Raw genomic sequence first — 22,211 nt, forward strand, 5'->3', positions numbered from 1 at the left:
ATAAAAAAAATCGATCATTATTCAGGTCATGCTGCTCGCCGACTCTTTGGTTATCCGCATTCCGCATCTTTGGTTTTTGTACGAACCAGGGTCTGTCGTACAGAGTTCAAATTAGGTTTTTGAACGAAAGCCTATTTTCCTTTGCAAAAAATTATTAGGACTCTTTGAAGTTTTTGATTTTGATTGGTTGTTCTAGACATGGATTGAAATTTTAACCAATCGTGTGCATATTTTTTACGGTATCTTGAGTTGTATATTGAGAGTTGAAAATATAATTCGTCATCGAAAACGCGCTTGGGTGTTGTCCGGCTTGACAACTGTGACAACGGACATAATGATCAAACAATTTTATTTGATTTTATAACTGAGATTCTATTTTATTTTCACACAACTCGATAAAAACAAATATGAAATTATGATGAGCGTTTCAGTATTTTATTATCTTCCTTTGCTTTGCTTCAGCGTAACCAATACTAAAGCAGGTAATGTCACAATTTAACATGCATCAAATATTCGTAAACAATTCAATTTTTACTGTTGGATACCATAATATAGATTGTTTTAATTCGCTTTAGTGGTTCAATTAAGTCAAATCGTCAATACTTAGATCGAACATCCAAATATATAGAGTAATATACGGTATAAGGTTATAAAATTTTCTATTGTTTTCCACTCAGATTTAGCGAGATATTACGACAGCTATGAATGTAACGAGGCCTTGGTAGAGGGTGCTAAGCTTACTGCCACATCCAGTTTAAGAGAACGAGGACCAGAGAATGCTAAGCTGTATGGTGAGCCAAAAAATATATAATTGAAAGATTGATACCCCAAAATACTTGCACAAGATAGATGATGCATACCTTAAATATTATGAATTTTGTTTTGGCAATAGAGTTAACGTTATTCTAATTAGAAAAAAAATAAATCTTTTAATTGATTTTCAAAGTTACATATTAGCAAAATTATAATTCAAAATTCATTTACTTCAAGGAGACCCAGTTTATAACCACATTGAAACCTACAGTCAGTCTATTTGTAGTGACTTTACCACCGGTTTGAAAGTTTGTTCTATTGAGATAAGCTGGCAAGAAACTTGGCAGTTTGCTCTTTCTAAACACCATTTGTTATGAAATTAATTCATATATTTGGTTAAGGAAAAAGTCATAAACAACTGGATGCAGTTAAAAAAAACGGATCCAACTGTAGTTGACATAGTTTTAAGACATTTATGGCCTAACAATACTTATGCAGTGTTTTTTATACACTCTGACATTCAAAAGATGATATCAGTTTTGTGATGTGTGTCAAACACTATTTGATAGTTGTGACATTATGCTCATTTTTGTAAGGCTGTTAATGTCTTAAAACTACCTCAATGTGGGTTGGATCTCTTTCATTTAACAGCATCCAGTTTTAAAAACAAAGCAAGTATGTATGTGTGGTATTGAAGTATTTACTTAAAAAGTATGGCTTGCAGTTTTTTCTTGTTTATTTTAAGAGTTATATACTATTGTTTTTTAGTTAGTCAGGGCATATCTGTTGAAGTACAGTGTAGTGCATTTGTTATTATTTCTTTAGTATTTTTAATTTTGACATTGAAATAAACTAAAAATAAATGTCTTGTTGCCACTTGAGAATATGTTGTCATAAATAATAATTTTTGATTTCAATTCATCACCAGCAATGTTAATTGTAACAATTGCACTACTCAGCACCTTGCTATGTGTGCACATGCTCTTACTGTGATGTTTTATGATGCAAATGGAAAAAGCTTTTTCTCAATTTGCATGGGTTTGTTTTAATATTATATTATGTTTGTAGTGTGTTAATTAGGGCTTACAACGGGTTTTAAACTCAAACTAGTATTCAGAAGGGAACCTGAAATAGGATTAATTCCTCAACAGGTAAACAAACAAATTAAAAGAAATAAAATCGTGATGGAAATATTAACACAAAGAAACCAGTACACCAATTCAAAACAGTCAATTTATCTGGGCACCATGGACCAAGCAAATGCAAGATGGGCATTTAATGCTAGTAAGTGGACACCAACCTTTGAACAAATAATGGCTGCTTCAAGCTACATACAACCTGAAGAGAAGCAGAGAATCTCCAAATATGTCTTCCAAGATGATGCCAAGTCATCTTTGATTGGACGTCTCATGTTGAGAAAGTTTGTTCATACAACTACATTATTAGAATACCAGAATATTAGCTTTGGCAGGGATGGTCGTGGCAAGCCCTACCTCATAGGTACAGGAGATATAACAGTTAACTTTAATGTATCACATCAAGGAGACTATGTGGTATTAGGTGGTAGTGAAGGAAAAAATATTGGTATTGACCTCATGAAGATAGAACCACCGGCTAACAAAAACATACCAGAATTCTTCCGTATCATGAGAAGGCAGTTTTCTGATCATGAATGGAAAACAATATACTCTTACTTTAAAGAGTCAGAGCAGATTGCATGTTTCTACCGAATGTGGTGTCTAAAGGAGAGCTATGTCAAAAATATTGGCTTGGGAATTACTGTGGCATTAAATGAAATAAGTTTTAATGTTAAATCTGAATTGAAAGTTGGAGAAATCACTATGGATACAAAATTATATGTCAGGAATTGTTTAAAAGAAAATTGGTTTTTTGAAGAGACATTCATTGATGACAAACATGCTGTTGCAGTTTCTTATGAAGATGACAATGGACAGAGGAACCCTTTAACATACAAGTTCTTGAGCTATGATGATTTAGTGAAGGAAGCTAAACCTTTAGTAGCACCTGATGCAGAGTTTGCTAATAATTTTGTCCAGAAAAAAGTGAAACCCCAATAATAAATTAAACATAATTCTTTAGAGTTTATAGAGTACTAAATGCTGAACATACAAGACACCAAGCTGAATTCGCCAAATTCTAGTCACACAGGTCAGGGTAGACTGGTCCACAACTTATAACTGCTTCTAACATTGCTAAGACTTAGCGAAAGAGTGTTGTGAAGTCAAACTCTCCCAAGGATGCTCTGGTGTTGCAGAAAAGCGTGCGTAGATATTGTATTTAACTGTGTGGTATTTAAAGCAGTTAAGAGTTACACTGTGTGGATATATTAGGTTGATATAGATTATAGCAAATAATTTTTTTCATTGTAAATGATGTCCACCAAGTACGACTTTTGCATTATAATATCAGAAAGTTTATAGTTTTAAGTAGCACTTTTTCAGTCTTACTCTACATTCACATTAGAGTATTTGGTTGTGTTGCAGTATAAGAATGCACATGAGAGCCTGCAATTGTATATAAAGGTATGTACATAGTACATACCATCATCGCTGCATTACAACAAGAGTTTAATACAAAATGTTTAACTGCAATTAGCATTTTGATGCATTATGAGTATTTAGTACTCAGTTAAGCAAAAAATTGGTTAAGAAATATTTTACTTTAGAAATTGTATTACTTTCAATTAATAATTTTGCTTATAAGAATCTTATTAGGGAAATGGGTTATTATTATATGCTTATTAGATTTTCTATTGATATTCTAAGATCTGTACTTCTTGTGGTCATTATAATAAAAGTTTTATTTGTTTTTAATTCAATTATTATTATCATACTACCCAAATACAGTATCAGTTTAAGGGTGGAAATTTTGATTAAATGGGTGCCTATCTACATTTAATTTATTTTAATTGAAATTCACATAAGTGTATGAAAATTGGGGTGAAAATAAAATAAAGTTTGAAAAATTTATAGCACTAATCCATCAATCTACTAACACAAGTGAGTTGGTAACATACAAAAGGAGAATTTTAGAAGGTTACTCTTTCTCAAATTAGTTGTATGCCTCAGAAAATGATATTGATATGCTATAAATTATAGTGGGAACTCTTTAGTTAACTAGAAGGTTCCCATGACCCTGCACAGGGATACCATTTGTATCAAAATTATCATTCCTATTTTATCTTAGAAGTAATATATTTTCATAAGGTTTTAGTTTTATTACGTTTTACTTACGTTCCGAAAGGAAAATATTTACTAACAAATGAGAACCAGTAAAAAAATACCAAAAAACGTTGCCAGTTCAAAGTACCCACTAACACAAAAAAGTTGCCAATAACAAAACAAATAAACAAAAGAAAGAAAATTTTGAAAAAGGTTTGAACGCGTGGACAGCCTCAGAGAGTGATTTTGATCAGCAACTGGTGATAGACCTGGGAACAGTGAAGAACATCACGCGAGTGGCGACTCAGGGTCGAGCTCACTCTCAGGAGTTTGTTCAAGAGTATCACATCAGTTACGGTTCTAACGGACTCGACTATGTACGCTACAAAGCTGCGGGGGGCGAAGTTAAGGTAATTATTAGAAAATTGACATATTAAATAAATGGAGATTTAAAAAAATAGCTCTTGGTAGGACTAATAAATCAATTTAACAAAATGGTTCTTGTTAGGATTAACAATTTAACACCGTGGTTTTTGGGGAGGGATCATCGTGTAACCTGTAATTTAGGGTATTTAGTTATAGCATGCTGTAGTTAGAGATGCTTGGTATTATTTAATTTGCACTGTACTAATATATTGTAGTTATTAGAAATATTACTCTCAGTTCATAAATATAATGATAACTAACTAATCTAACATGTTTAATATATCCTAAAAATACTTTGGTATCTTAGTAGGAAAACTAATTCTTAGAAAGTTTGATTTTTTAATTCAAATTATTTTGACAAATCATATCTGCTGGTAGAGATCATACATTGGATAGAAGACGCATGCTTCTATTTTGCGGAATTCCATGATATACGAAATAATTTCATGATATGCGTAAAGCATCTTTATTGTGCAGGTATAAATTAGGTGAACTGTACATATGCTCCTGCCTTTTGTGGAGCATAGCAAATTATGTAAAATTATCATGGAGATCATATCATTTAAAAATGTATTATTTCAGTTAAAATGAATAAATTTAAATTATTTAAATGAATAAAAAAGGAAATCTTTTTCTTTTAGTAAACATAATATTAAGGACTTTCTATTTAAAGTCTAAACATCATAATCAACAAAAGACTGAGCCTAAAAATGGCCAAACTTTACTTTATAACGTTGATATAGATCTGAGGCGAGAGATGTTATCATGTAAATTATTTTTATTGAATTATTAAACTGGTAACAATCAATATCATCATGAAAATAAGATTAATAAAAGAAAAACAGGAGATTAAAACCAACTAGCAATGAGCAAAGCATGCTAAAAAGAAATTATAAAAAAGAAGGAAGTCTTTAAAAACGAAGCTAATTATAGTAATTAAGGACTTTCTGTTTCAAGTCTAAACATCATAATCAGTAACCGACTGTCAAAAGTGCCCTAACAACGGCCAACCTACACTTAACTATCCGTTGAGTATTAATTTCCTGCAATTCCTGCTAAGATAACCAATGAAATAACCTCTATATAACTAAGTAGCACTAACATTGGTGAAGGCACATCGGTGTGGACGGCGAAGGAGAGCTCCTATTACCAGCACATCACAATCAACCTGCTGGCGCGCAAAGAGCTGCACGGTATCGCAACGAGAGGGCGATTCGCCACCGAAGAGTATGTCACAGAGTATATGATACAGTACTCCGACGATGGCGAGAGTTGGAGGGAGTTGACTAATGCTGATGGTTACACACAGGTGACATAGTTGGCATCATAGAAGTCTCAATAAAAATACACTAGAAATGTTATGTACGCGTCACCCTATCGCCGCGAACGAGACTCTGAATTTTAACAAACATTTGTAACAGCTAACGACTTAACATATGTTTAACTACATTGCCCCCTACCCTTTTAAACAACTAATGTACGCTGTTGGGAAAAACATAATGAATGACTCGCAGCGCGTATACAAATTGGACGGCCGCTGGGAGCAGTCTTTCGGCGACAAGTGGTTTCTATACTCAAAGTACGACATTTCTAATGCCTTGGTATTAAGATTTCTATTGCTGGTATATTTTATGGTTGCATTATGGCGGCGGCTCGAGATAAGCTGTAGGCCAACGAGATTAAAACTCACTAAGATTCATTTAATCAATTATTTTTAAACTCTAGTTAAATTAAAACTAACTTAACTTTTAATGACTTTATGCGTACCACGTATACTATTAAAAGTTTATGTACGTAGGTGTTTGACAGTGGTGCTCTAATTGTCACCATTATTATATACGTTAATATACTGATTATACTTCTTCTATGCACTAGGCTAATAAATATCCCATTATTAATACGACTAACGTTCTACTGTTTATGTAATGCTATTCTGTTTCTGTCATCTAATAAGTACATATTCATCATAACATAACATGATGTAATATTTAAATTTGCATATCATTTTGAAATACAGATTCTTAAAAAATTGTCTGCTTTAAAGGTTTGAAAAGTTTTTTCTTTTATAAATTCGAGGGTGAAAGTTATACCTTTTATTAGTATCTATAAATATTTGTAAAAAATTTCAGATGTTCGAAGGCAACCACGATGGGAACACCGTGGTCAAAAACGAGTTCGAGGTGCCTATCATAGCGCAGTACATACGGATTAACCCAATGCGGTGGCGCGACAAGATATCTATGCGAGTAGAAGTCTACGGGTGCGATTACGGTAAGTACATAATTCGAAAAAAAGTACATAAAGCGTCATCTCTTCACCTAATTTCTATCATTAACCTCTATAGGTATTTTCTCGGAAGAACAGAAAAAGATACCATATGTAAAAGGCCACTATAAATTTCTATCCTTCAAATATAATAAATATGGTAAGGTTATTGCTCTAACGTCATAACTAAACATAAACTCGACTGTGAGATGGTGATAACAATAAAAAAACCTGGCTAAGATTGTTGTGGGCTCTTCTTGAACCAGGGCGAGTTTGGAACCCTCCTAGCTTTTGTTTTAAGTTAATGAATTCAGTTATCAACATCACTTAGCATTAGTGTTAACAAGTTGAATGTACGAACGCTTCATAAGAGCCTGTGATAAGGTCTACCTAAATAAACCATTTTGAATTTTGAATTCTAAATTTTAAATGCGAAAATTTGTATGGATGGATGGATGGATGTTTGTTACTCTTTTGCGCAAAAAGAACTGAACCAATTTGACTGAATGTTGGAATGGAGATAGATTATAAGCTATATCACATAAGATGCCGGGAAAATTAACGGTCTTCGCAGGATTCATAAAAAAACAAAAAACCGCGTACAAAGCCGCGGGAAACAGCTAGTCAAAAATAAATTTAAAGCTTTTGCAGGTTCGAAGCGTTTAAAGTATTCTTGTCTCTAAAGTAAAAATGTATGTTGGTTACAGTTGCAGACACACTATACTTTAATGGTTCATCGTTGGTCAAAGTGGACCTCCTGAGAGACCCCATATCGGCGACGCGCGAGACAGTCAAGTTTAGATTCAAAACGAGTGTGGCTTCCGGAGCGCTCATGTACTCCCGCGGTACTCAAGGAGACTATATAGCTTTACAGCTGAGGGACAATCGACTTGTGCTCAATATTGATCTAGGTAAGTCTACTTTGTGCTGCATGCAATATGGTTTTCTTAATAGCCTTTTTGGGACAGAGGAATCTTTGTTTCCCATAACAAGGTAGCTTTAATAAGAGCGAGACCTCCAAATACTGGTTTTTTCTAACTTAAGTGGAGGTCTGGATGCTGTGGTCCAGTGGCGTGCATACAGGGTATGCACAGGGTATGTTATAACTGGCAATGCCTATCCTTAAGTTTTTTATAACTCGTACAGGAGATTTTCTTCATTTTATATCATTTGCATACCCTGTGCATACCCTCTATGCACGCCACTGCTGTGGCCTAAGGTGGGCGGGCTAACCTTTTAGCAAATAGGGTAGTTATATTTAACCCATATCCTTATCGGACTCTACGCTACATCGAAGCGAAACCATACATCCCTTAGCGGCACTTCGTTGGTAACTAGCCACGACCGAAGCCTCCCGCCAGATCCGACCAGAGAAAATTCAGAAACTATAAACTCCCAAAGGGCCAAAATGCTTCTTCCGGGAATTCCAACTTAAATGCACTGCGCTCATTGACGCGCCGGAGAGGTCGTCAAGACTATACTTAGAGAGACAGATTCTCTTTATCCGGTCAACTTTTTCTAGGTTCGGGCACATCAACGTCTCTCTCCGTGGGCAGTTTGCTAGATGACAATATTTGGCACGATGTGATGCTATCGAGGAACCGGAGAGATATAATGCTGACAGTGGACCGCGTGGTAGTGCGGACAAGAATAAAAGGCGAATTCTCTAGACTCAATTTGAATAGAGCGGTATGTATTGTTTCTTTTTTTTAATCTTTTCTTTTTATAACAACAAGTGGCAACAGTAGGGAATATACAGTACACAATATAGACATGCAAAGGCGGCCTTATCGCTGCAAGCAATCTCTTACAGGCAACCTTTTGTAGACAGGAATTACAGCAAGAGATATACAGCGGGATAGTGCCAAGAGTGTTAATATATATACATAAATACCAAAATGTATAGAAACAAATACATAGATACAGTGGCGTGCATAGAGGGTATGCACAGGGTATGCAGATGATATAAAATGAACAGAATCTCCAGTACGAGTTATAAATACGTAAGGGTAGGCTTTTTAGAACTCTTACAATGCCTATCCTTAAGTTTTTTTATAACTTTTACTGGAGATTTTCTTCATTTCATATCATCTGTACACCCTGTGCATACCCTCTATGCACGCCACTGCATAGATAATTTAAATAAACAAAAGTAATATATAAATATAAAATATACATACTATAAATAACATACATAATATAAGAACTTTTTATCAAAGTAGATTTTAATACATGATTTACAAACACGCCGATAGACCGGAATAATACATTGCAACAATGCTGCTTAGCGGCAAAAATGAGCTTGGCAATAGGACTTCCCCGGCCGAGATCTGTCACAAAAAGCTGCCACTAACGTAGGTAGTAATATGATTGTAATAGTACAAATGAACTAAGACTTCATTAACTATGGACTAAAAGTCGCATTTGTTAATCCCAGACGCAAAGAGTGAATGTTATAAGTTAGACCTGTCTATGTGTGTCTGTGGTATCGTACCTACCGAACGGATTGATCGATTTTCATTTTGTTCATTTTGTTTTTTTTGTCTTGTTGATGGTTGCTTCATGGTGAATTAGTCGGGAGTTTTCTTAAGTATGATTTTTGATGACATATTTCACAACTAGGAATTTCAGAACTCCGTAAATACGACTATCAAATGGAATGGTTTGGACTAGTAGGATAATGTACATTATGTTGAAATGTAATGAGGGATATTAACTAACGAAATGGAATATAAAAACTTGAAAATATTTTTTTTTATAATCAATAGATTTATGGGGAAGGTGCCTAATGCCTAGGACCTAACTATATCAAATATTGATTTACTAGCTGACCCTTGCAACTTCGTTGCAAGCGGTTGTTGTTCGTGCAAATCGGTTATTACCGGAAAACACAAATAAAATGACATTTTCTAAAAATGAATCCTAGCTAGATCGATTTCTCGCCCCCGAAACCCCCTGTATACTAAATTTCATGAAAATCGTTGGAGCCGATTCCGAGATTCCATTTATATATTTATAAGAATTGCTCGTTTAAAGATATAAGATATGCGAAATTTTGTTAGGATCGTGTAGCTGATCCGGGCATAAAGGCCTATATCTGTATCCAGGATACTACCTATCCTGTATTAAATTTCATAAAGATTGGTGCAGCGGTAGAGCCGGGACATGGTAACAAACAAACAGACATATCGGCCCACTACAGGGCACGGGTCTCTTCCGACAATGAGAAGGGGTTAAGGCCTTAGTCCACCACGCTGGCCCAGAGCTAATTCGTGGACTCCACATGCCTTTGAGAACATTATAAAGAACTCTCGGGCATGCAGGTTTCCTCACGATGTTTTCCTGCACCGTTTAAGCAAGTGATATTTTATAATTATTTAAAACGCCCATAACTTAGAAAATTTAGAGGTGCGAACTGGGATGCGAACTCGGCCCCCCGAAAGTGAAGGCTTCCCACCCACTGGGCTATCACCGCTACAATACATATTTTCGTAATTAATAATAATAGTATGAATTGATTTAATAATAAGACATCACCTTACTCAAATACAGAACGAAAAATATAACGTACAATTTTCCTTTTTTTTTTAGCTATACATCGGCGGTGTCCCTAATTCCCAAGAGGGTCTAGTAGTGACGCAGAACTTCACAGGGTGCGTCGAGAACATGTACCTCAACAACACTAAAGTTATACAGGAACTCAAAGAAGGATATGAGACTGAAGAGGCATTTAAGTTCCAGAAAGTTAACACCCTGTATAGTTGTCCTGTGAGTATTTTTTTTTTATTCTACTAGAAATTAGCCCTTAACTGCAATCTCACCTGGTGGTAAGTTATGATAAAGTCTTAGATAGGAACGGGCTGCTAAGGATACAGCAGTTAAATAAAATGATTGGTTTGCTGCCGCCTGCATATAGTTATTATAAGACGTACCACTCCGTCTTTTTAATAATTATAATAAAAATTTTATTTATTTAGCTATATATTGTTAGTATACAACTTAAGTACTATGTAGCTAAAATAATAGTAAATTAAATTATTAATTTATCTCACGTTTTGCCACATGAAAATCTCTGTTAAATTAATTGGCGAATCAATTTTACTAGCTTATATGTTTAGGATATTGTTAGAACCCGAATGCAGTTTGACAAAACTGTCGACAAAAAACAAGGATGCCGTCTTTTTCCTGATAATGGCGTAAAAATCGTTAGGTATAAGCGAACATACCTGACGCTGAACAAAACCGTGGCAAACCCAACAAGTCTTTGTACACGTTCTTGGTCACGTTGGCTCGAAACCAGACCAGTACAGAGAAAATTTAGAAACTATAAATTCCCAAATTGCCCCTTCGTGAGAAAAATCAAGGAAAAAAATCCTAGAATGAAACGTAGAATCAAACAGAGTAATTAAAAGGTGATCCGCTAGATGTCGCTGTACCTACATATAAGTGTCTCCATATATCGGTAGGTGTCGCTGTGTACTATTTTCAAATATTTGTATCGCGCTTCGAAGATTTTTTCCCGATGAATGACTACTCGGGACTAATTCATTTGGGTTATCGCTTCTCGGCCTTTTGGCTAAGATCAAAGTGTAGTATCTGTTCTTTTCAGCTTAATATCTGAAAGTTCCCACAATGTGGGACCAGTATATTAAACTGATTTTTGTAAACCGACGGGATGTTCGGGGCTCGCTCCACTCCCGTCACGGGTCGGCCCGGCATTGCAGTGCCGCCGGGATCGGCCCTCATAAATATTATGAAAAAATCCACTTGTACACCAAATACATTATTGGTTGGCAAGTATAATTATGATAGTACTGTTGCCTGCAAAACTATGTTAAAAATGCTTAGCTTGTAAGGAAATATATGTTAGCATGTATTGCGTATTCATTTAATTATTATATTAATAATTTATAAATGAAAATAGTAGGTAAGGCTTCGTATTTCAAAGTCAAAGTCAAATATTTCTTTATTCAAATTGGCACTTTTGATGCGTTATTATATACAAAATGTGTACATAGCAGTAAGTAGTGATGGCGATAACTACAATCGTAAACTTAAAACTAAAGCTACGAGGGTTCCAATCGCGCCCTGGTCTAAAAAGAAGCCCACAACAAACTTAGCCGGGTGTTCTTTTTGTTATCACCATCTCACATTGTTATTAGAAAATATTTAAGAAGCAACCTGGTTAGAGCAATTGTTTACACCCAAGCTTTTTTATCGTTTACGTAATCTTTTATACTATAATAGGACTTTTCTATAAGCTTTCGCTTAATACACAAACTTTGAACTTCTTTAGTGACATCCCCAAGATATCAACCGGCAATTTATTGTAAAATTGTATACAATTTCCTTTAAATGAATTGCTTATTTTGTGTAGTCTAGTGTACTGCACTGCAAGTTTATTTTTGCTTCTAACGTTCAAATTATTGCAGTCACATTTTCTTTTAAATTTTGATACATTTTTGTGAACATACATTAAATTTGCAAATATGTATTGGCTATAGAGTGTCATTATTTTAACATCTTTAAATTTATCTCTTAATGACTCCGGACCCATTTTATAGATCGCACGAACAGCCTTCTTCTGCAGCACGAAAATAGTGCCAATATCAGCAGCATTACCCCAAAGTAAAATTCCATATGACATAATGCTGTGAAAGTAACTAAAATAGACTAGCCTAGCAGTTTCTATGTCTGTCAGGTGGCGTATCTTCTTTTCCTTTCGTGGAGACAGAGTCCGAGCCCCGGCAAACACCATTGACTTTTCGGAGTTATGTGTATTTTTAATTTAGGCTATTCAAATATCACTTGCGAAGGAAAACATCGTGAGGAAGCCTGCATGCCTGAGAGTTCTCCAAAATGTTCTCAACGAAGAGGGAAGTCTACCAATCCGCACTGGGCCAGCGTGGTGGACTACGGCCTTAACCCCTTCTCATTGTGGGAGGGGACTCGTGCTCTGTAGTGGGCCGATCATGATGATGGAAAGATTAACGTCATTTTATATCAATATATTCGTGATGGAATTTATACACAATCCCAATATTGTTAGTAGATTAATCTAAACCTATGTACTTTATGCCACTATTGCACACTTTACACACACTTCATAACACTACTTGTAACTAACTACTACGATTCAATGAATATAAATGTTACAGTAAATTTGTAAAGTGGGTAAATAATTAAACTTTTGATATTCATGACATTGAGTTGGTGGTTTTTTTGATATAAATGCGTCTGCATTATCGATGCACCTCAGTCCTATATGGACTCGAACGATACAAAGATACCTCCCGGTGTCTTAGTCGTTTATCATATAACAGTAAATAGTTCGTGTCTAGATTATTTCTTTTACATCATAGCTACTTCCACGCTTAGGTGTCTTGTTCTTTATTTAATTTTCCCCTGTTCCGATTACCGGTCGACTATAAGGTACGGCTTATTCAGAATGAGTAGGGATTAATCCGTAGTCGTATTTTATGTGAATCTTTAGTGCACACACATTTTATACAAAGTAAACACATAAACAGGAGAATCTTAGAACAGAAAATGGGGCATGCAAAGGCGTTCTTATCGCTAAAGTGATCTCTTCCAGGCAACCTTTGACGTTAGGAAAGACGAAGGAACGTGTTTGTTTTAAATAAATGTAAATCAAATTGAAATTGAAGTAACCATAGCCAACTGTACTTTTACTTTTTCACAGGAGCCCCCAGTTGTACCAGTGACGTTCCTCAAGGAGGGCTCTTACGCTAAACTCCGCGGATACTCCGGTGGCACCACACTCAACATTTCGCTAGAGTTCCGCACATACGAGCTGCATGGTCTGCTAATCTACCATAAATTCAAGAGCGAGGGATATGTTAAGGTATAAGCATAGTACTACTACATTTTTGTAATTCCTAATTTTATATATTATTTTTGTAATTTGTTGAATTATTTTTATAGCCCTGGGGAGACGAATAGGGTAACAAGTGTCTTCTCTGGGTGTGTTAATGCTAAAAAAATAGATTCAATTTGTCGACTTAAGATTTCTGAATGTTTCAAATTTTTTTTTTTATAAAAAAGGTCTTCTTTTTCATCAAGTGGACTAAAATAGTTTTTTTTTATACATAAAAGCGTCTATAGGTTTCCAAGAATATTTTTATTCCACTATAAGTTAGCCCTCGACTGCAATCTCACCTGGTGGTGAGATTGCTGAGTGATGATGGATGACTCTAAGATGGTAGCAGACTTACCAGTTAGGGAGTATGGTAGTCACACTGCTAATCGGATTTTACGCGACATCCGGAACATTAAATCGCTTAGCGGCATGTCTTTGTCGGTAGGGTGGTAACTAGCCACGACCAAAGCCTCCCACCAGAGCAGACCAGAGGAAATTCGGAAATCATAAATTCCTAAATAACCCTGCCGGGAATCAAACCCGGGATCCCTTACTTAATTACGGTGCGCCAAGGAGGTCGTCAAAAAATGTGATGACTAAAGAAAAAATATAGCTGCTAGTAAAATTTTGTATGAAAAAAGATACTTTTCGAGATATAGTCCCACACAAAATCTAGCTGTTAAGTTTTGTTTTTTACTGCTGCTTATATTGGTTGAGGGTTCAAAAATATTGAATAGAAGTTCTAAAAAGATTCCCTTTTATTGTTACACGCTTTATATTAGCTTCACCTGTATGTATGTTTGTAACCAACTCCTTTGGACTTGATTTTGACCCTCTTCAAACAGTCTGATTTCGTTCAAACTCTGTAGATATATTGAGAACCGATGACAATACACTAAGACTATTCCATTTTTCAGTTTGCGAAATAAGATTTTTGTTAATTTATAGAATTATCTTTAGCAGATTTCTCTGATATAAACAAATTTGATGGTGAACGGTTAACCGATTAATTTTGCTAAAGTAGAAATAGTAGTTTAAGTAGACTAACGCTTTTATAAATAAACTAAACTAAAAGGTAGAAATTAGTTTGGCAAGCGTGTTTTGTAGTCTTTTTGAACTATGTATTAACTTTTTTAGTATATTGTTGTTTTAGTTTATAACTGTAGCAAAAGATTAAATTATTCCCAACTTTAATTACTTTACTTGTACACCTTCCTATGATAAATAAATAAATAAATAAAAAAAAAAATATAAATGTCTCAAACATAAAATCTTCTCTGAGCCACTACTTTTAAAATGTGTTTGTTTCTACCAGGTTTTCCTTGAAGAAGGTAAAGTGAAAGTGGAGCTTTATAACGAAGGGTCGTCCAAAGCGAAGCTGGATAATTATGCCGAGGAGTTCAACGACGGTCGATGGCATTCCTTGATGCTGACCATGGCCCCGGACAGTCTCATACTGTCCGTGGACTACCGGCCCGTGCAGACCACGAAGCGATTGAAGTTCTTCACTGGAAGCACGTTCTACATTGCCGGTGAGACACCAGACAATTCAAACCAGAGTGCAAAGTGTCAAATTTTCTACCGACGTTAACTTATTCGATCGCGTGAAAGTTCAGTAAGATTTGTATGGAATCTAAGGTGCGCCATCTAGTTATAATACTGGGAAGCGGTACTGTCCATCCTTGCTAATATTATAAATGCGAAATTTTGTTTATCCTTACTTAACGCCCAAACTCAGTAACCAATCGACTTGGCATAAAGTTGAGAAGACGGAGTGTAAAAAATGCTATTTTACAGAAAAACCAACAATTTCCAAAAAAAACGGGAACGAATAATTCGGGCAATTTTTTGGGCGTTATTTGATGGCAACTTTCCGCAGTGGCTAGATATATTTCGTTCCGACTGAGATGCAGAATATATTTATATTTTCCGTATGTACCCGTATATTTTCCAAGTAGTAGCACAGTTCGTCTTTTTTTATGCCACTACAAGTTAGTCATTGACTGTAATCTCACCTGTGGTATGTGATGATGCAGTTTATGTAGTGGCTGGCTAACCTGTTAGGAAGCATGGCAAATGTACCCCTAATCGCGACGGGACATCAAAATTTAAATTCAAAATTTATTTTTTCATGGAGAGCTTATCACAGTTATGAAGCGTTCATACATTTAACATGTTGTCACTTATGTTAGGATACGGTGACAACGGCATTCGTGAACTTAAAACTAAAGCGGGAAAGGGGAGGAGGGTTCCAAACGCGCCCTGGTCTAAGAAGAGCCCAAAACAAACTTAGCCAGGTTTTTTTGTTTATCACCATCTCACAGTCGAGGTAATATTTAGCTATGAAGTTAGAGCAATTTATACCCAAGCTTTTGAATCATACACGTATCCTTAATATTATAATAGGATAAAAATATATCTATATGACTATTAGATATATTTTGATCTATAGACTTGAAATGTAATTTTGTGTGTATATTTCAATGGGTACCTGGATGGTTTGAAGACACAATTGGACCCGGTAGGTGGCGCTGTTTTAGCTGGCAGGCCGACGTCTTACGAGTCCACTATTAACCAATGAAGATGCTGTCTTTATTTTTGAGTGGTATTTATTTGTGTCGGCAGGCGGCAAGGCGCCCCCTCGCGGCTTCATCGGCTGTATGCGCAAGATCGCGGTGGACGGCAACTACCGCCTGCCCACCGACTGGAAGAAGGAGGAGTACTGTTGCCCAAACGAGGTCGTGTTCGACGCGTGCCACATGATTGACAGGTACTTCAATTTAGTTAAGTGCTATGTACACAGTTCGCAAGTGTCGTTTATGCAAGTTTAGTACGTCTTGTATGTAGTTCGAAAGTGTCCTTTTTGCAAGTTTAGTTCGTCTTGTATTTAGTTCGCAAGTGTTGTTTATGCAAGTTTAGTAATCTATGTACACAGTTCGCAAGAGTCGTTTATGCAAGTTTAGTACGTCTTGTATACAGGAAGCAAGTGTCCTTTATGCAAGTTTAGTACGTTTTGTATGTAGTTCGAAAGTGTCCTTTTTGCAAGTAGAGTTCGTCTTGTATTTAGTTCGCAAGTGTTGTTTATGCAAGTTTAGTACTCTATGTACACAGTTCGCAAATGTTGTTTATGCAAGTTTAGTATGTCTTGTATACAGAAAGCTAGTTTACTTTATGCAAGTTTAGTACGTTTTGTATGTAGTTCGAAAGTGTCCTTTTTGCAAGTAGAGTTCGTCTTGTATTTAGTTCGCAAGTGTTGTTTATGCAAGTTTAGTAATCTATGTACACAGTTCGAAAGAGTCGTTTATGCAAGTTTAGTACGTCTTGTATACAGGAAGCAAGTGTCCTTTATGCAAGTTTAGTACGTTTTGTATGTAGTTCGAAAGTGTCCTTTTTGCAAGTAGAGTTCGTCTTGTATTTAGTTCGCAAGTGTTGTTTATGCAAGTTTAGTACTCTATGTACACAGTTCGCAAATGTTGTTTATGCAAGTTTAGTATGTCTTGTATACAGAAAGCTAGTTTACTTTATGCAAGTTTAGTACGTTTTGTATGTAGTTCGAAAGTGTCCTTTTTGCAAGTAGAGTTCGTCTTGTATTTAGTTCGCAAGTGTTGTTTATGCAAGTTTAGTACTCTATGTACATAGTTCGCAAGTGTCGTTTATGCAAGTTTAGTATGTCTTGTATACAGAAAGCTAGTTTACTTTATGCAAGTTTAGTACGTATTGTATGTAGTTCGAAAGTGTCCTTTTTGCAAGTATAGTTCGTCTTGTATTTAGTTCGCAAGTGTTGTTTATGCAAGTTTAGTACTCTTTGTACACAGTTCGCAAGTGTCGTTTATGCAAGTTTAGTATGTCTTGTATACAGAAAGCTAGTTTACTTTATGCAAGTTTAGTACGTCTTGTATACAGAAAGCAAGTGTCGTTTATGCAAGTTTAGTACGTCTTGTATGTAGTTCGAAAGTGTCCTTTTTGCAAGTTTAGTACGTCTTGTATTTAGTTCGCAAGTGTTGTTTATGCAAGTTTAGTACTCTATGTACACAGTTCGCAAGAGTCGTTTATGCAAGTTTAGTACGTCTTGTATACAGGAAGCAAGTGTCCTTTATGCAAGTTTAGTACGTTTTGTATGTAGTTCGAAAGTGTCCTTTTTGCAAGTAGAGTTCGTCTTGTATTTAGTTCGCAAGTGTTGTTTATGCAAGTTTAGTACTCTATGTACACAGTTCGCAAATGTTGTTTATGCAAGTTTAGTATGTCTTGTATACAGAAAGCTAGTTTACTTTATGCAAGTTTAGTACGTTTTGTATGTAGTTCGAAAGTGTCCTTTTTGCAAGTAGAGTTCGTCTTGTATTTAGTTCGCAAGTGTTGTTTATGCAAGTTTAGTACTCTATGTACATAGTTCGCAAGTGTCGTTTATGCAAGTTTAGTATGTCTTGTATACAGAAAGCTAGTTTACTTTATGCAAGTTTAGTACGTATTGTATGTAGTTCGAAAGTGTCCTTTTTGCAAGTATAGTTCGTCTTGTATTTAGTTCGCAAGTGTTGTTTATGCAAGTTTAGTACTCTTTGTACACAGTTCGCAAGTGTCGTTTATGCAAGTTTAGTATGTCTTGTATACAGAAAGCTAGTTTACTTTATGCAAGTTTAGTACGTCTTGTATACAGAAAGCAAGTGTCCTTTATGCAAGTTTAGTACGTCTTGTATGTAGTTCGAAAGTGTCCTTTTTGCAAGTTTAGTACGTCTTGTATTTAGTTCGCAAGTGTTGTTTATGCAAGTTTAGTACTCTATGTACACAGTTCGCAAGAGTCGTTTATGCAAGTTTAGTACGTCTTGTACACAGGAAGCAAGTGTCCTTTATGCAAGTTTAGTACGTCTTGTATGTAGTTCGAAAGTGTCCTAATTGCAAGTATAGTTCGTCTTGTATTTAGTTCGCAAATGTTGTTTATGCAAGTTTAGTACTCTATGTACACAGTTCGCAAGTGTCTTTTAGGCAAGTTTAGTATGTCTTGTATACAGAAAGCTAGTTTACTTTATGCAAGTTTAGTACGTTTTGTATGTAGTTCGAAAGTGTCCTTTTTGCAAGTAGAGTTCGTCTTGTATTTAGTTCGCAAGTGTTGTTTATGCAAGTTTAGTACTCTATGTACACAGTTCGCAAATGTTGTTTATGCAAGTTTAGTATGTCTTGTATACAGAAAGCTAGTTTACTTTATGCAAGTTTAGTACGTTTTGTATGTAGTTCGAAAGTGTCCTTTTTGCAAGTAGAGTTCGTCTTGTATTTAGTTCGCAAGTGTTGTTTATGCAAGTTTAGTACTCTATGTACATAGTTCGCAAGTGTCGTTTATGCAAGTTTAGTATGTCTTGTATACAGAAAGCTAGTTTACTTTATGCAAGTTTAGTACGTCTTGTATGTAGTTCGAAAGTGTCCTTTTTGCAAGTATAGTTCGTCTTGTATTTAGTTCGCAAGTGTTGTTTATGCAAGTTTAGTACTCTTTGTACACAGTTCGCAAGTGTCGTTTATGCAAGTTTAGTATGTCTTGTATACAGAAAGCTAGTTTACTTTATGCAAGTTTAGTACGTCTTGTATACAGAAAGCAAGTGTCCTTTATGCAAGTTTAGTACGTCTTGTATGTAGTTCGAAAGTGTCCTTTTTGCAAGTTTAGTACGTCTTGTATTTAGTTCGCAAGTGTTGTTTATGCAAGTTTAGTACTCTATGTACACAGTTCGCAAGAGTCGTTTATGCAAGTTTAGTACAGGAAGCAAGTGTCCTTTATGCAAGTTTAGTACGTCTTGTATTTAGTTCGCAAGTGTTGTTTATGCAAGTTTAGTACTCTATGTACACAGTTCGCAAGAGTCGATTATGCAAGTTTAGTACGTCTTGTATTTAGTTCGCAAGTGTTGTTTATGCAAGTTTAGTACTCTATGTACACAGTTCGCAAGAGTCGTTTATGCAAGTTTAGTACAGGAAGCAAGTGTCCTTTATGCAAGTTTAGTACGTCTTGTATGTAGTTCGAAAGTGTCCTTATTGCAAGTATAGTTCGTCTTGTATTTAGTTCGCAAGTGTTGTTTATGCAAGTTTAGTTCTCTATGTACACAGTTCGCAAGTGTCTTTTAGGCAAGTTTAGTATGTCTTGTATACAGAAAGCTAGTTTACTTGATGCAAGTTTAGTACGTCTTGTATACAGAAAGCAAGTGTCCTTTATGCAAGTTTAGTACGTCTTGTATGTAGTTCGAAAGTGTCCATTTTGCAAGTTTAGTACGTCTTGTATTTAGTTCGCAAGTGTTGTTTATGCAAGTTTAGTACTCTATGTACACAGTTCGCAAGAGTCGTTTATGCAAGTTTAGAACGTCTTGTATACAGGAAGCAAGTGTCCTTTATGGAAGTTTAGTACGTCTTGTATGTAGTTCGAAAGTGTCCTTTTTGCAAGTATAGTTCGTCTTGTATTTAGTTCGCAAGTGTTGTTTATGCAAGTTTAGTACTCTATGTACACAGTTCGCAAGTGTCGTTTATGCAAGTTTAGTATGTCTTGTATACAGAAAGCTAGTTTACTTTATGCAAGTTTAGTACGTTTTGTATGTAGTTCGAAAGTGTCCTTTTTGCAAGTAGAGTTCGTCTTGTATTTAGTTCGCAAGTGTTGTTTATGCAAGTTTAGTACTCTATGTACATAGTTCGCAAGTGTCGTTTATGCAAGTTTAGTATGTCTTGTATACAGAAAGCTAGTTTACTTTATGCAAGTTTAGTACGTCTTGTATGTAGTTCGAAAGTGTCCTTTTTGCAAGTATAGTTCGTCTTGTATTTAGTTCGCAAGTGTTGTTTATGCAAGTTTAGTACTCTTTGTACACAGTTCGCAAGTGTCGTTTATGCAAGTTTAGTATGTCTTGTATACAGAAAGCTAGTTTACTTTATGCAAGTTTAGTACGTCTTGTATACAGAAAGCAAGTGTCCTTTATGCAAGTTTAGTACGTCTTGTATGTAGTTCGAAAGTGTCCTTTTTGCAAGTTTAGTACGTCTTGTATTTAGTTCGCAAGTGTTGTTTATGCAAGTTTAGTACTCTATGTACACAGTTCGCAAGAGTCGTTTATGCAAGTTTAGTACAGGAAGCAAGTGTCCTTTATGCAAGTTTAGTACATCTTGTATTTAGTTCGCAAGTGTTGTTTATGCAAGTTTAGTACTCTATGTACACAGTTCGCAAGAGTCGATTATGCAAGTTTAGTACGTCTTGTATTTAGTTCGCAAGTGTTGTTTATGCAAGTTTAGTACTCTATGTACACAGTTCGCAAGAGTCGTTTATGCAAGTTTAGTACAGGAAGCAAGTGTCCTTTATGCAAGTTTAGTACGTCTTGTATGTAGTTCGAAAGTGTCCATTTTGCAAGTTTAGTACGTCTTGTATTTAGTTCGCAAGTGTTGTTTATGCAAGTTTAGTATGTCTTGTATACAGAAAGCTAGTTTACTTTATGCAAGTTTAGTACGTCTTGTATACAGAAAGCAAGTGTCCTTTATGCAAGTTTAGTACGTCTTGTATGTAGTTCGAAAGTGTCCTTTTTGCAAGTTTAGTACGTCTTGTATTTAGTTCGCAAGTGTTGTTTATGCAAGTTTAGTACTCTATGTACACAGTTCGCAAGAGTCGATTATGCAAGTTTAGTACGTCTTGTATACAGAAAGCAAGTGTCCTTTATGCAAGTTTAGTACGTCTTGTATGTAGTTCGAAAGTGTCCATTTTGCAAGTTTAGTACGTCTTGTATTTAGTTCGCAAGTGTTGTTTATGCAAGTTTAGTATGTCTTGTATACAGAAAGCTAGTTTACTTTATGCAAGTTTAGTACGTCTTGTATACAGAAAGCAAGTGTCCTTTATGCAAGTTTAGTACGTCTTGTATGTAGTTCGAAAGTGTCCTTTTTGCAAGTTTAGTACGTCTTGTATTTAGTTCGCAAGTGTTGTTTATGCAAGTTTAGTACTCTATGTACACAGTTCGCAAGAGTCGATTATGCAAGTTTAGTACGTCTTGTATACAGGAAGCTAGTTTACTTTATGCAAGTTTAGTACGTTTTGTATGTAGTTCGAAAGTGTCCTTTTTGCAAGTTTAGTACGTCTTGTATTTAGTTCGCAAGTGTTGTTTATGCAAGTTTAGTACTCTATGTACACAGTTCGCAAGAGTCGTTTATGCAAGTTTAGAACGTCTTGTATACAGGAAGCAAGTGTCCTTTATGGAAGTTTAGTACGTCTTGTATGTAGTTCGAAAGTGTCCTTTTTGCAAGTATAGTTCGTCTTGTATTTAGTTCGCAAGTGTTGTTTATGCAAGTTTAGTACTCTATGTACACAGTTCGCAAATGTTGTTTATGCAAGTTTAGTATGTCTTGTATACAGAAAGCTAGTTTACTTTATGCAAGTTTAGTACGTTTTGTATGTAGTTCGAAAGTGTCCTTTTTGCAAGTAGAGTTCGTCTTGTATTTAGTTCGCAAGTGTTGTTTATGCAAGTTTAGTACTCTATGTACATAGTTCGCAAGTGTCGTTTATGCAAGTTTAGTATGTCTTGTATACAGAAAGCTAGTTTACTTTATGCAAGTTTAGTACGTCTTGTATGTAGTTCGAAAGTGTCCTTTTTGCAAGTATAGTTCGTCTTGTATTTAGTTCGCAAGTGTTGTTTATGCAAGTTTAGTACTCTTTGTACACAGTTCGCAAGTGTCGTTTATGCAAGTTTAGTATGTCTTGTATACAGAAAGCT

General features: G+C 35.5%; 2 protein-coding genes and 1 non-coding gene across 3 annotated transcripts in view; all 3 read left to right on the plus strand.

Moving 5' to 3' along the window:
- Positions 1-308: 308 nt before the first annotated feature.
- LOC120626630 (neurexin-4) overlaps positions 309-22,211 on the plus strand; it is a 42,654-nt gene continuing 20,751 nt past the window's right edge. Inside the window, exons 1-10 of the mRNA XM_039894250.1 lie at positions 309-482; positions 678-791; positions 4,149-4,345; positions 6,491-6,632; positions 7,334-7,537; positions 8,149-8,315; positions 10,218-10,394; positions 13,330-13,491; positions 14,822-15,038; positions 16,132-16,276. Coding sequence (XP_039750184.1) covers positions 416-482; positions 678-791; positions 4,149-4,345; positions 6,491-6,632; positions 7,334-7,537; positions 8,149-8,315; positions 10,218-10,394; positions 13,330-13,491; positions 14,822-15,038; positions 16,132-16,276 — 1,592 coding nt within the window. The 5' untranslated portion in view covers positions 309-415. The remainder of the gene's footprint in view (positions 483-677; positions 792-4,148; positions 4,346-6,490; positions 6,633-7,333; positions 7,538-8,148; positions 8,316-10,217; positions 10,395-13,329; positions 13,492-14,821; positions 15,039-16,131; positions 16,277-22,211) is intronic.
- On the plus strand, positions 695-3,531 carry LOC120626631 (L-aminoadipate-semialdehyde dehydrogenase-phosphopantetheinyl transferase). Its single transcript, XM_039894251.1, has 2 exons — positions 695-791; positions 1,905-3,531. Exons 1-2 carry the CDS (start codon positions 777-779, stop codon positions 2,829-2,831), a joined length of 942 nt encoding a protein of 313 aa, XP_039750185.1. The 5' UTR covers positions 695-776; the 3' UTR covers positions 2,832-3,531.
- On the plus strand, positions 11,183-11,375 carry LOC120626643. The gene has a single exon (XR_005658872.1). It is a non-coding gene; the product is annotated as a U2 spliceosomal RNA (small nuclear RNA).

The sequence above is a fragment of the Pararge aegeria genome, chromosome 9, assembly GCF_905163445.1.
Source record: "Pararge aegeria chromosome 9, ilParAegt1.1, whole genome shotgun sequence".
In the NCBI taxonomy this organism is placed as follows: domain Eukaryota; kingdom Metazoa; phylum Arthropoda; class Insecta; order Lepidoptera; family Nymphalidae; genus Pararge; species Pararge aegeria.